This window comes from Antrostomus carolinensis, unplaced genomic scaffold, assembly GCF_000700745.2.
Source record: "Antrostomus carolinensis isolate BGI_N321 unplaced genomic scaffold, ASM70074v2 scaffold19394, whole genome shotgun sequence".
NCBI classification, from domain to species: domain Eukaryota; kingdom Metazoa; phylum Chordata; class Aves; order Caprimulgiformes; family Caprimulgidae; genus Antrostomus; species Antrostomus carolinensis.
The window spans coordinates 39,641-52,284 of NW_010308894.1; the positions used below are offsets into that span (position 1 = coordinate 39,641).

General features: G+C 45.6%; 1 protein-coding gene across 1 annotated transcript; it reads left to right on the top strand.

Annotated features, from left to right (window-relative positions):
- Positions 1 to 515: 515 nt before the first annotated feature.
- LOC104523384 (mastermind-like protein 2) lies at positions 516 to 11,377 on the top strand (the record flags this gene model as incomplete). Its single annotated transcript, XM_010165940.2, has 3 exons — positions 516 to 719; positions 4,126 to 4,237; positions 9,909 to 11,377. Coding segments are annotated over 3 exons (1,296 nt in total), but the record flags the coding sequence as incomplete, so codon positions are not given.
- Positions 11,378 to 12,644: the final 1,267 nt, after the last annotated feature.

Consider the following 12,644-nt stretch of genomic DNA (forward strand, 5'->3'; position numbering starts at 1 on the left):
GCAATCTCTCAGAGACTACTCTTGTCAGGGAGGTGACAGGACAAATGAAAGCGGCACCACTCACCTCACTGCAAAGTAACAATCGCTTCTGTATTCTCTAAGAGTAGACACCACTTCTAGCACTGAGTCTTTAACTTCCGCCTGCTGCTTGCCAGATGGTAGGAACCAGCAGACACCAACTTTGTTCCCTTGTGGTCAAACAATTTGCTCTATGGCCCAATGCAAGTTTCCTGAAAGATCCCCAGGACGGCTCCGTTACTTCTGTTACCATTTCCCAAGCTCCTGGTACAACACTGAGGTTTTCCACTGGAACCACCTGGCACGTTTTCAGAGTCTTCCATGAGCGATGAAGTTACTCAATTCCTTTCTTGTTTTGTCAAAGCCTTTGTGTCGGTCACTTGTCCTTAGAGTCTGTGGGCTGTGTCCCGTACTTGAGCTAATTTCATAAAAAGGATTATTTCCTTTTCTTGATGCTTGTTATTTTCCTCCTTCACGAACCATTTCTTCTGTTTCAGGATCAACACTCTGTGGTAGGCCAGGGAGCTGGCCCCACTCCAAGCTCCAGTTCTTGCTCAAATCCAAACACTGGAAGTGGTTACATGAACTCATCCCAGCAATCAATGTTGAATCAGCAACTGATGGAAAAGAAGCAGGCTCTGCAACGGCAAATGATGGAGCAAAAACAACTCCTTCTACAGCAGCAGATGTTGGCAGAAGCAGTAAGTTTTCTAATTCCTTATTTTATATGGAAAATATTATCATAGAAACAATAGAAAAGAAAGCTAAGAGAGGGAGAAGAAAGCCCCCAAAACTTTGAGGTCATTTTGGCAATGCCAAGACCTTCTAGAGTGTGCCTCTTATTTTTCAGCACTTTGCTAAGCCGTTTTGAAACCTTCTTCAGTTTATATGAAACAACTCAAGTATCCAGGCTACTGTGCTTTCATTATGAGAACAGTCTAAGCATATGCTTAATTTGAGGCATATGAATATTGTCAGTGGTTTTCTTTGCAAGATAAGCTAAGGTGCACTGCTACGCTACTTTGACCACTGAGGAAAGCTGACTTCCAGGCTCTACAATCTAGGCAGCATGGTGTAAATTGCCTGTGTGTAAACAAGGATCAGGTACATCGATTTTAGTGTTCAACACAAGTTTGTGTGCTTGGCTGCGATCATACATGAGTCCTCCTTTCTCTGTTTTTCATTTTGCATTTCCAGCTATTTGTAGCCAGTTCTTCTCTCTCCCTTGGTATCTGAGAGACCAGTTGGGAGTTTCTGGTTATTTCATGAGGCACGGGGGATATCTGTGGTCTTGTTGGTGGTGATAAGTGCTATAACCCACTTATTTTGGTCCACTAAACTGGCATTGCCATTGATATTGCTTTAACTGAGTCAGCTGAAGGTGCTTCATTGCCCATCACCCACGGCCAGTGCAACAGGAGGGAATCCCAGCTGTCCAGAGCAGCAGCACATGCCCTCTGCATCTTTATATTCACCACTCCTTGGTAGTCCTGATTCCCAAAGCACAGAGCAGGGAGAAGTCCTAGAAGAGGAGCTGAGCTTGGCATGTCCTTGGGGCAGGCAGAAAGCAACGTGGGTGACCTGCAGCGACTAGGGTAGGGCTGCAGGGAGGATGCTGGGGAAGGATGGAGGTGACACCACCACCTGCTTTGCTTCCCCCAGGCTGCAATGCCAGCAGACCCCAAATTTATGGCTTATTTACCTCAACCTACATGTCTCTCAGGACAGCCTATGGGGAAGACCCATTTGTGCTGGCCTGACATTTTGAATACAAAACTTTCTTTTCTATATAAAGAAGTAGACTTAGAAGTACTGACACACTTAGTGAATACCATTCAGTAATTAAAGAACACCACAGAAGTCGAAAAACATTCATGTTTTTGTGGATGCTTTCAAAACAGAAATGATTCAGTTTTTTATAGAGAATATCTTTTTGTTTGCAAATTCATTTCTATTCCAAAAATACAATTAGAAAGCTTCAGTTTGAAATTAAGGACTTCTTTTTTCCTACAAGGGAAATATTTGTTGACTTTTTAATTTATGCAGAAGAAAACTGAAGTTTCAAGCCAGCTCTACGTGCTGCAGTTTTCTGTCAAGAGTTTTTAGCAGAATAAAATTTTAATTGCTCAAATAGCTCTTCTTAAAAATAAGTAAACTAAAAATTAAAATCATACTACAGAATGCATTTTTTTATCAGCTTGCCTTTGCTTTTGTACCATGTACATAGAAATACACACAAAGCGTGCCTGCAGTTTTTACATGTATCGCAGGGATTTCCTGGCAGAGAACTTTTCTTTCTTCTTCACAAGGGTTCAGGTCGAGCGGTATGTTAAAAAGAGCCTTATAAATCTTAATCAGACAACTCACTCCCAGAGTGCATTATGGAAATGCCTAAATACCACAAGAAAGGCACTTCTCTCAGTGTTTAAAAGTGCTCCTGGCAGAACCAAAAACAGATTTTCAAAAGAAGGTCCATTTGCGTGCTCTTTTCAGGCAGAAGATCCCCTAATTACTCTGATGGACATCCATCACCAGTCCAGGCCTGACTCTTTCACATTGATGAGCTGGTTTGCCATTCTGGCAGCTGAGCATGAAACCCAGGCACATTTCAGAGAAGGGGTGAAGCTGCCCAGTAAGCATGACCCTGGGAGGCATGTGTGCATCAGCAATGACTTACCAGTGACTGAGGTCGTCAAACTCATGTTTTCCTGCTATGGGGCCACACATCCCGAGTTGTTGCTTGTGGGCAGGCAGTAACACTCTAGAGACATCACAGAATCACAGAATCACAGAATGGTTTGAGTTGGAAGGGACCTTAAAGATCATCCAGTTCCAACCCCCCGGCCATCAGCAGGGACACCTTCCACTACACCAGGTTGCTCAAAGCCTCATCCAATCTGGCCCTGAACACTTCCAGGGAGGGGACATCCACAGCTTCTCTGGGTAACCTGTTCCAGTGTCTGGCCACTCTCACAGTAAAAAATTTCTTCCTCCTGTCTCATCTAAATCAGCCCTCTTCCAGTTTAAAGCCATTAAAGTCACAGTTCCATTTTAAAGCCATCAAGTCACAGTGATGCTGATGATAGGTTAGCCCCTGATGCCCGTGCCTGCACTTTCCAGGTCTTAATGAACACATGGAGACCTTCAAGAACTTGGATTTCTACCTTCCCTTCAGCAGAGATGTGTCCCTGCAGGCCCAAAATAAATTTAAAAAATCTCTTCTACTAATCGAATTTTTCTGCAATCTCACCGCTGTCCTTGCCCAGTGGTTGCACTCCCAGTGTAAGAGGAAAGACAGTACCATGTACGTGTACAGAGAAGCACGGGGCAAGGTGAGCAGCATGAAAACCAAATGGCCCAGCACTGTCCTTGATAAACCCTGGCCGTGTCTCCTGCTGGCATCCCTGGTGCAAGGGAGGATAAAGCAATGGGATTTGCTGGTTTTTGTGTGAGCTCCTCCAGTGCAGGAGGAAGCAGAGAGTGAGGGATGGAGATGGTTGGGACAGAGCATGTTTAATGACAAGGTGAAATGCTCTTTGCCAGCTGTGCATGCTGACACGTCAGCGTGGGTGAAATGGGTTGATGAACATTGACTCAGCCAAGGGGCAAGTGTGGATCTTGCAGGTCTGGACCGTCATTGCTCTCCAGCTGCTTCCTGGCTGTGTGTTTAAGTTAGACCTGGATGTTTGCTCTGTCTCTGTGCTTTCTCTGAAAGCAGACCCAGCAGCACAGACAGGGAAGGAGCCATGAGGAACCATCAGGCCCCTCTGTCTGATAAGCATGGTGAGCAAGACAGTGCAGATGTTGGAGGACACTTTGTACTGCAGTGCAAAGGTGTCCAATGTTCTCAGAGGCTGAGAAACTCTTGGTGGTTTTAAGGAAAGTTAGACCAGACACAAACACAATACAAGTAGCAGAAAGGTTTCCATACAGACTTCAGCAGGTGATGGCACAGGTTCACAGATCCCTCTCCTGTCGACCACATGGGGTGAAAGGAAAGAACACTTCAGCTTTTTACATACTGAGGAAAGAAAGAGGTGGGCAAAACACAAAGCCAGAAAACTATAAAGAAAAGCAAATTAATGTATTTCTATTCTAATCCTCTAGGAGAAAATAACTCCACAAGATCAGCTGAACAGACACTTGACACGACCACCACCAGATTATAAAGACCAAAGAAGAAATGTGGTCAACATGCAACAAGCAAACCAATATCCTGGTAAGTGCCCATGGGCGAAATTAAACTGTTTCCTTCCTTCCTTCCAGCAGGGAGACCATCCAGAAGAGCCACACATTCATTGATGGCTGGAGCCTGATTTTCTGGGTATCCACCTACATCACTACAGAGGCAGTGGGTGGTGGCTGCTGCTCTCCTGTGCTCTTTACTGTCCACCAGCACTGAAAAGTGCTGATGTATGATCTGGAGAAGCAGCTCTTGGTTCATCCAGGCTGATGCTGTATCTCTCAGACATGGGGAAGGAGGGGCTGGTACCCCTCTCAATAGCACTGCCTGGGGGCAGATATGCACCCAAATACTTGATACAGAGGTGTCCTCTTGACTATGCAACTGTACTCCATCTAGATACTTCCTTCATGTTCTTCAGAGTCTGATATGAGAACCATCCCTCTCTTTGAACGGCAGGTCTTGTACTGTGTGAGGACCCTCATACTGATTTTTAAGTACCTTGCATGACACCGTCATGTGCAATCAGAGCTACCTCGTGAACTTTCCGTCTATTGAATGGGCCACAGTCACAGCCTCACTGCTGCTCTACAAGTAGCATTTCAACAGATCAGTCAGACAATAGGGTAAAAGCCCCTACTTTGTGCCAGAATTGCCCAGGGCAGAAAACATCCAACACTTCAGGAGTAGTCCTTGCTTTCAGCTCTTGAGACCTTGGAGAGTCTAGTTTTGGGAGCACGGGACTGCCTGTTGGGCTTTTCATGCTGTTCACTTTGCTGGTTAGCTGGAGGCTGCTCTGAGAGCAAAGGCAGAGTAAGGAAAAAATGCTGGGGAGAGTGAAGAGGTGGGGGGAGATGCAGCAGATGGGATCAAAGGATGTTCTTTACACCGCAAAGCATCTGTGCATTTCAGTATAAAAAGGATCCTTTGCCTTCTAGTACATCTTTGTATATAACACTGAGGGAAAAACACGATGTTTTGGTTAATTTGTTTTTATATAACTGTTGGCTCTGCAGATTCAACCAGGGATCTGAGTCTTTCCTTCCTACCTGTCTTTTGAAGCAAAAGTTTTTCAGATGATTTTATGATTATTTTTTCTTTAACGAGTTCTCAAATGCAGCTCGCTCACATGTCACGTCTCTGCCCAACCTGCTGGCCATGGCACCGACAGCCCAGCTACGCATGGAAAGGCGAAGCTGGACTGCTCAGTCCATGCACTCCTTTGTTTTGTTTACAAGTTCTAGCAGCGATAAACTTGCTGCAGTCTGGAAACTGCTGCTTTCCAACGGGCCTGAGTGTTTATCATCTTCAGTAAAATTTGCACAAGCATCAGTGATGCCAGCGTAATAACCCGTGGTGAGGGCAATGCCATAGGGCAGAGAGAGTGTTGTTTACTGCCTTGGTACCTCCTGCGCTCGTAAAACAAGTGCTTTGGCAACTCCAGCAGTTTTCTGGGGAGTCCTGTGATTTGATGTGTTGTTTAAAGGCTCATTCCTGGAATCAAATGATTAACTGAGATTCTTGGCTTTTACTTAAAAACAATCCATTTCTAGCCTGAGAAAGAAAATGGAAATGACTGCAGCCACATCTGTGAAAGGCTCCAAAATAAGTAGATCACCGTTGTTATGTGGCTCTTCTTCTTAATCTGATGGAGTCCTTGCCAATCTCGTGGTATTTGGAGTCCCATCTCCTGGTTTTGAAACATGTGGGATTGGCAGCACTTGTCCATTCAAAGCTCAAGTCCCCGCTGAGTGAGTCCAGGGAGGAGAGCAGCTTTTCAGGCGAGCCCGGGAGAAAGGGCTCTGCTGGGAGCTCGCAGCAAAGCTACCAGATGGAGCGATGAGGAAACTCTTGCATAAGGGAGTAACAGCAGGAAATCTGTTCCCTTTTTCTGGGAAAAACTTTGCTCAGGTCAGGGAAGAAGAGACAAAAAGTTAAAAAAAAATAACATAGGGACTTGGAGACACATAGTTAAGCATTTTATTCCTCTATGCTTTTCCCCATAGTACCATGTCACGGCAAGAAACCCCCAAGAGAAGAGCAGGTGAATGAGGCAGTGAAGGAGTTCCTCTGAATTGTTGCAGCCTGGGGTGCCCAGCTGCCCTCCACAGTGCTGCTGGGGAAGACATTTCTTCCCATCTGGAAGAAATCAGAATGGAAAATATTTGCGTTAAAAATAAAAGGATAAAAATAGCAATACAAAGAAAGAGGAAGCTTCATCTTTTGCACAACAAGTACAACCCATGTCCCAACCACTTGTGCTCTTTAAAGAGTGTGGCATTTGCAGGAGCAGTGTGATGGTAGCCCTGGGGGCTGCTCAACAGCTGGCAGGGTCACCCCAGGGGGGGCTTCATCCCAGCAGCAAGTGAAGTGATTCCACAAACCTGTAGTTCAGCTGGAGGGGAGAAGCAGCTCTCCCCAGATGGCTGTTCCAGGTCTTTTGAAATGCCACTGATTTCTGCACCGTTCCTCCTCTTCCGTACTGGCATAAGGCAGCAAAGAATCAGGGTCCCCATCTCTGTCACCCCTGCAAAAAGATGTTACAGTCTTTCCAAAAAGCAGTGAGCAATGCACAACCCACCAGCAAAGCCAAAGACAGGGCTAATTGTGAGGCTGCCTGCTGAGCACTGATTTTCTCCTCTTTGTTTCCAGAGCTAAATTCAGTTAGGTGGCTCACTGGATGGATATGGAGAGAACAGGATTGTCCCTGTGGGGCTAAAACCAGGTGGACTCCTCATAGCATCTCCTGTCCCAGGGACTGCCCAGTTCAGGGACGAAATTTAGGTGCTTAAGTTCGGGCAATGGAATTGTTAGGACAATTAGATTCTCTATGGTCAAGTGTCTCCTGCTTAGAGCCAGTTTGTGGACAAGCCTGCCTTCCAGGATAAAGTGAGCTTCTCAATTTAGGTATCTATGTTTATAATGATAAGCAACTCTGGTTGTGGAGTCACATTCAGTGTTAACAATGATTTGGAAAGAGATTATTTTTAAGTATTTAGAGAAAAAAGGAATCCTTTGCATCCATCACTAAATGGAAATAGCATATGTATAAAATGAAGCAGAAAAGCCAGGAATATATGATAATTTTTTCTTCAATTCCAGTCTGAGGGAACTGAACATCATTATGGTGAAATTTCAACAAGAACAGTATATTAAACAGCTGTTCCTAAACATAGACTTTTAAAATATGTATGCGCATGATGTGTCTTCAAGAGTTTTAAAAGAGCTGGCTGAGAGGTGCTCCAAATCCTTAATGTCATTTTTTATTTAGTCTTGAAACTCCAAGTGAAGACTACTAATGCCATGACAAAAATTAAAACAGTAAGTAGATAATTGCAGACCTAGTGCAGAGCTCAGCAAAAATACCAGGGAGCTGATACAGCCTGAATAATAAAGAATTTAGGAAGTGAATATAATTAATTTCAGGTAACATGGGCTGATGTAAAAGAATCTTTTCAAACTAGCACTGAAAACACAACTTTGGTTGATAAAGGTAATAGTTATTCAGTTAATGTTCTTTAAAGGCTCTGACTTCATACTGCCTATTTTGGCTAAAAAAACAGAGTGATACAAAATTAACATAGCACGTAAGGAAGTGGCTGATAGGTCTCTAGATATCACTGCAAACAGGCTATGTGATTGCAACTGAAAGGACAAACACAGTCTGAGATTATGCTGAATGAGAAAAAAGGAGCTTTACACCCGTGCTGGAGATGTGCAAGAGCTCTTATTGTGACTGCCTGTGATGTACAGCCTTGAAATCCAATGCTGAAAACCCTCAAGTTCTGGAAAGAGCTTAGAAGGACCAAAGGACTAGAAAACATGCCACATACTGTGACGAATTTGGAGAATGCTGCAGGCATGATCGCAGTCTTGAAGCACATGTGCAGTAAGAAGGAAGTGACAATGGACCAATTACAGGCTGCCCAGGGAGGTTGTGGAGTCTCCTTCTCTGGAGACATTCAAGACCCGCCTGGACGCCTTCCTGTGTAATTTCGTTTAGGTTCCTGCTCTGGCAGGGGGGTTGGACTAGATGATCTTTTGAGGTCCCTTCCAATCCCCAACATTCTGTGATTCTGTGATTAATTAATAACATTAGTCACAGAGACTAATATATAATAAGATTTGATGATGAAGTCAAAGTTATTTACATTCAGTCTAGTTTTGTTGTGTGTATGAAGGATCAAACCAAGGTGGCGTCCCACGTCCAACAATTGCCACTGGTTGCTATCTATGAAATAGCAAAGCTCCAGGGCGGGCTCAGGGAATTCCCAAAATGTGGTGGTACATTGGTTGCCAGCCCATTCAACATGGGTGGCTCCCAAAGTTGTACAAGAATTTAGCTTGCACTGTGCCATGTGGCAAAGATTTCCTCATCTGACCCACATGTTGTGTGAAGAAACATCTCCTTTTTTTTTTTCCCCTTGAACCTGACTTCTCCTGGCTGCACTTCTTGTAGGCCTTGTACTGGAAGCAACAGTAGCAAAGGGAATTAAGCTGTGGAGCAGATGATTGTGTGCAGAGGTGTGTTCTCCACAGTGACATCTACACTGGCTGTGTTTAGAAAACGTTTGGTCTTCTTCAGCCAATCTCTCACGGATTAATTCAGAGCCTTGCACTGCATAAGCAGTCAGCCTACATTGCATGAATTACTTCTTGTGGCCTCAAAATAGACTATGTAGCCACAAATCTGCCACAGAAGTGAGCTTGTGCTGAGGTTTGGAGGCTGAGGAGAAGAGAAACCTCTCTTCTTGTGTTTCATTGCAGATGTCAGACAGAGAAAAATCCTCCACTGGGCAGAATTAGCCACAAATGGTAGATTTGTGCCAACTCATAACTTCTAGTTTTCTGATGCACAGAAGGTGATGTTTATGTGGAGCAAGTGCCTGCACATCAGGTATCATGTGTGGTTCCCTCATGGGCAAGTCAGCTTCTGCAAGGGCAAATGGCTGTAGCCCAGCTGGGAATAGAGCTCAGAAGGGGGACACGGGTGGCACTCACCAGGCACAGCACCGAGCCATGTCCTTGTACCTGCTTGGCTGCCACGCCAGAGGTCAAGCAGGTCCCAGGCTGGGCTGAGTTGCTCTCCCAGCACCTGTCTGGAAGGGAGACTCCGAGCACTGCAAATGTGTGAGATGCAGTCTTGGCTCCTGCTGCCACCTGGGATAGGTCTTTCCCGAAGGAATAGATACCACTGCTGTAGGTGTCTAAGAAAGGTGGAAAAGGGGCCTGATGATGGTGCCTATCACTCCCCATTGTCTCTAGAGGGAGCCAGGATGAGCCATGCCCTGTACAGAAGAAAAGTTCTTGATCTCCTCTGCCTCTGCTTGCTTAGACAGACTTTGTCCTGTCTGAGGTGTCTACTGCTTCTGTAAAAAAAAGGCGGAAAAGTGTTCTCTCATGCCCAGTGGTTCTGTTCGTCCTTCCCTGCTACAATATTTCTCTTACAATGAGCACTAGTTTTGGCATATCTGATGTCCTCTGAAGGCATGGAAAGACCACCAATGGCTTCATATAGACCAAATCACCCTTTGGATGATAGACACCTTAAAGGCCTTGAGCAAGTTCATGCAAGTCCTCTTAAGAGCAAAATATCTTCTAGAATTCAACTGCTAGAAAACTGTATTTTTAGCCTGTTGGTATTTGAATGACACCATGCATTGAGGCACTTGTGTTTGTTTTAACACTTTTGTTTTCTCCTTTCCAGGTGGTTCACCAGCTGTGAGTATGAGCTCCAACATGTCCTTATCCAACCCAATTTCAACTCATAGCATCATGTCCCAGAGCTCCAGCCTCATGTCCACCCCTTCTGGGACCCGAATGCCTTCCGTTCCTGCCACTCGGAGTATGGGCTGCTACGGGAACCTTCCCTGCAACCAACCAAGCACATACAACGTGGCTTCAGGAATGAACCAAATGCAGCCGCACAGAAACCAAAATCAAGTCCTGCCCAGTCAGAATAACCCCATGATGTCTCGACAGCAAACCATGACACAGGGAAACAACATAGCGGCTTTTGGGACGGGATCGGTGGTCAACTCGCAGCAAGTAAGGCCAAGCTTGAACCATGGAGCCACAGGTATCCCTGCACAAAGGCCGGCCAACGTGATGATCACGGCTACTGCCACGGCCCAGAACTGGGCCCCGCAAGAAGCTGCAGTGAAGCAGCAGGATGCACTGAAACCCGCAGGGGTGCGTTTCCCCACCAGCACTCCATATCCTAACCAGTCTTTGCAACGCAGTGTAAGCAACCAGCATTTTCCTCAGCGTGCTTTGGCTCCTCCTAACCAGTTAACAGCGGGAGTCCAAATGAGGCCTCCTCCAAACCAAATGCACCAGACTCTAAATGGACAATCTGCTGGCTCTCTACGAGGTCTCAGCATAAGACCTAACCAGCTGAGAGGACAGACTGTGCCTACCTTGAATCAACCAGGCACAAGTATGACACCTCCATCATCTCTGACATCAACTAGTTTCACATCTACCAACCAAAACTCTCGGGCTTACCAAGGAAGTGACCATGGTAATGACCTAGCGTTTGACTTTCTGAACCAGCAAGGTGACAGTATAGGACCTGCGCTCAACAGTGACTCAGACTTTATAGATTCTTTACTGAAAACGGAACCTGGTAACGATGACTGGATGAAAGACATCAACCTTGATGAAATTTTGGGGAACCACTCGTAAGTGACAGTACCAAGGGTGAACCAGATGAAGAGGCAGGAAGGACATTAGCTTTCTCTTTAGATGCCAACAACCTGCTTTATTAATTTACACTCCAGTAACTGGGCTGTCCTTTAAAATACCACGTAGGGCGACTGCCCTGTTTGAAGAGTTGCTCTAGGAACAAAATTGAAGTCTCCCCCAATGAAACAATAACATAAGTGATATTCACACCTGTCACAAAGGAGTGAGAATGTGTGAAGGGTCTGTTCCCCTCACCGGTGCCCAACGCATTGCAAACCCAACAGTTCTTCTCATGGGGGCTGCATGGAAAAGTGTGTTTAGCTTCCCACACATGCAAGCACCAGACAGTGGTTGTGGAACATAATTTCTCTGAGTGCAAGTAAGAGCCCAAGCGGTCCAGAGCACTTCAGTCATCATATTCGCAGCCCTTAACTTCCTTGGGACTACTCAGCCCTGACAGCATCAGGCCCTTTGTAAATCTCATTGCATTACAAAAACTGTTTACTTCTACACAATACAAACTCACATTTGCTTTCCTGACAATTTTGGTTTAAACACTCTATATTTTGTAGCACACAGAAGGGTAAGTGGTCCCATCCAAGGGAAGAAAGGAACAAATCATCCAGTGTATAATGTGGTGTGCTCTAGTGTTTGCCTTCTCCCTTTCATCAGCACTTGCAGTAGGTGTCAGAGGAGGCTGCTGTCCTGCCAGCAGCACAATCATTTTGGGCATTGAGGGAAACATAAGATGAACTATACCAAAGCTCAGGAGCCTCACTTTGCCACCTTGCCCTACCCCAGGGACTCCACTGAATTAAAGGACAACGTAAGTGAGAAAGGTGCTCAAGATCTGACCCTCACTGACTACTTTCTCAGTCCAACTTAGAGGAGGGTAAATGCATGAAGTGGCTCAGCCAAGACACAATCCTCATTTTCACCTTAACCCATGGTGAGTGTCGGGTAGTTCAGCCCAGTCCTCTTCTATCAAACAGATTTAACCCAGCAGAAATGCCAGCCTATGTCTAGGGAGAGGCTGCTGTTTTGATTGCAGAGCATTTTGGCTCCATCCTGCTTTGCCATATGGGAGGAGCTGAAAGAAGTCCAGTGATGGCCCAGGTTCCCACAGCCACTGCCGGGCAGAGTACAAGAGGCTCTTCCCCTGAAACTAGCACACAGATCAGTTATAACCACCTGGGCTACTCACAGTAGAAGGCTTCACTCAGCCACATCTGTGCTTGTACATGAAACAGTTTGGGGGACTATTTCTGGGCACTGGACTCAATCATCTGTTCTGGGTTTGGGGGTGGCCCAGCTAACACTGCCCTGAGCAATTTCTGCGTATCACTAGGGAGTTAACCTAGGGCAAGGACCTTTCCCATAGACAGTCTGCAGCCACCTTGCCTTGGAGGCTAACAGAGCAGAGCAGCAAGGATGGAGGTTGTTCCACACTGCTTGACTGTGGTGCCAGGGAATAGTCTCGACCATGTTAAATTTTCTCCTGTAGACTTGGTCAGTAAGGGCATCAGAAGGAGGTGCTATGCCACTATAAAGCAACTCTGCAAGTGAGTTAGACTGGAGAATTCATGGATGGGAACAGATCTTGCAATTCAAATTAAAATGTTGTTCTTTAAAATGATGTGGTGAGACGTGTTTCACAGCCTCCTCTAAATTAGCTAAAACCAGATGTGGCAAAGGAATACAATGCCTACATTCACATGCCTCAGTGCCAAGAGGCATTGCTCTGCTCCGTGCAAGT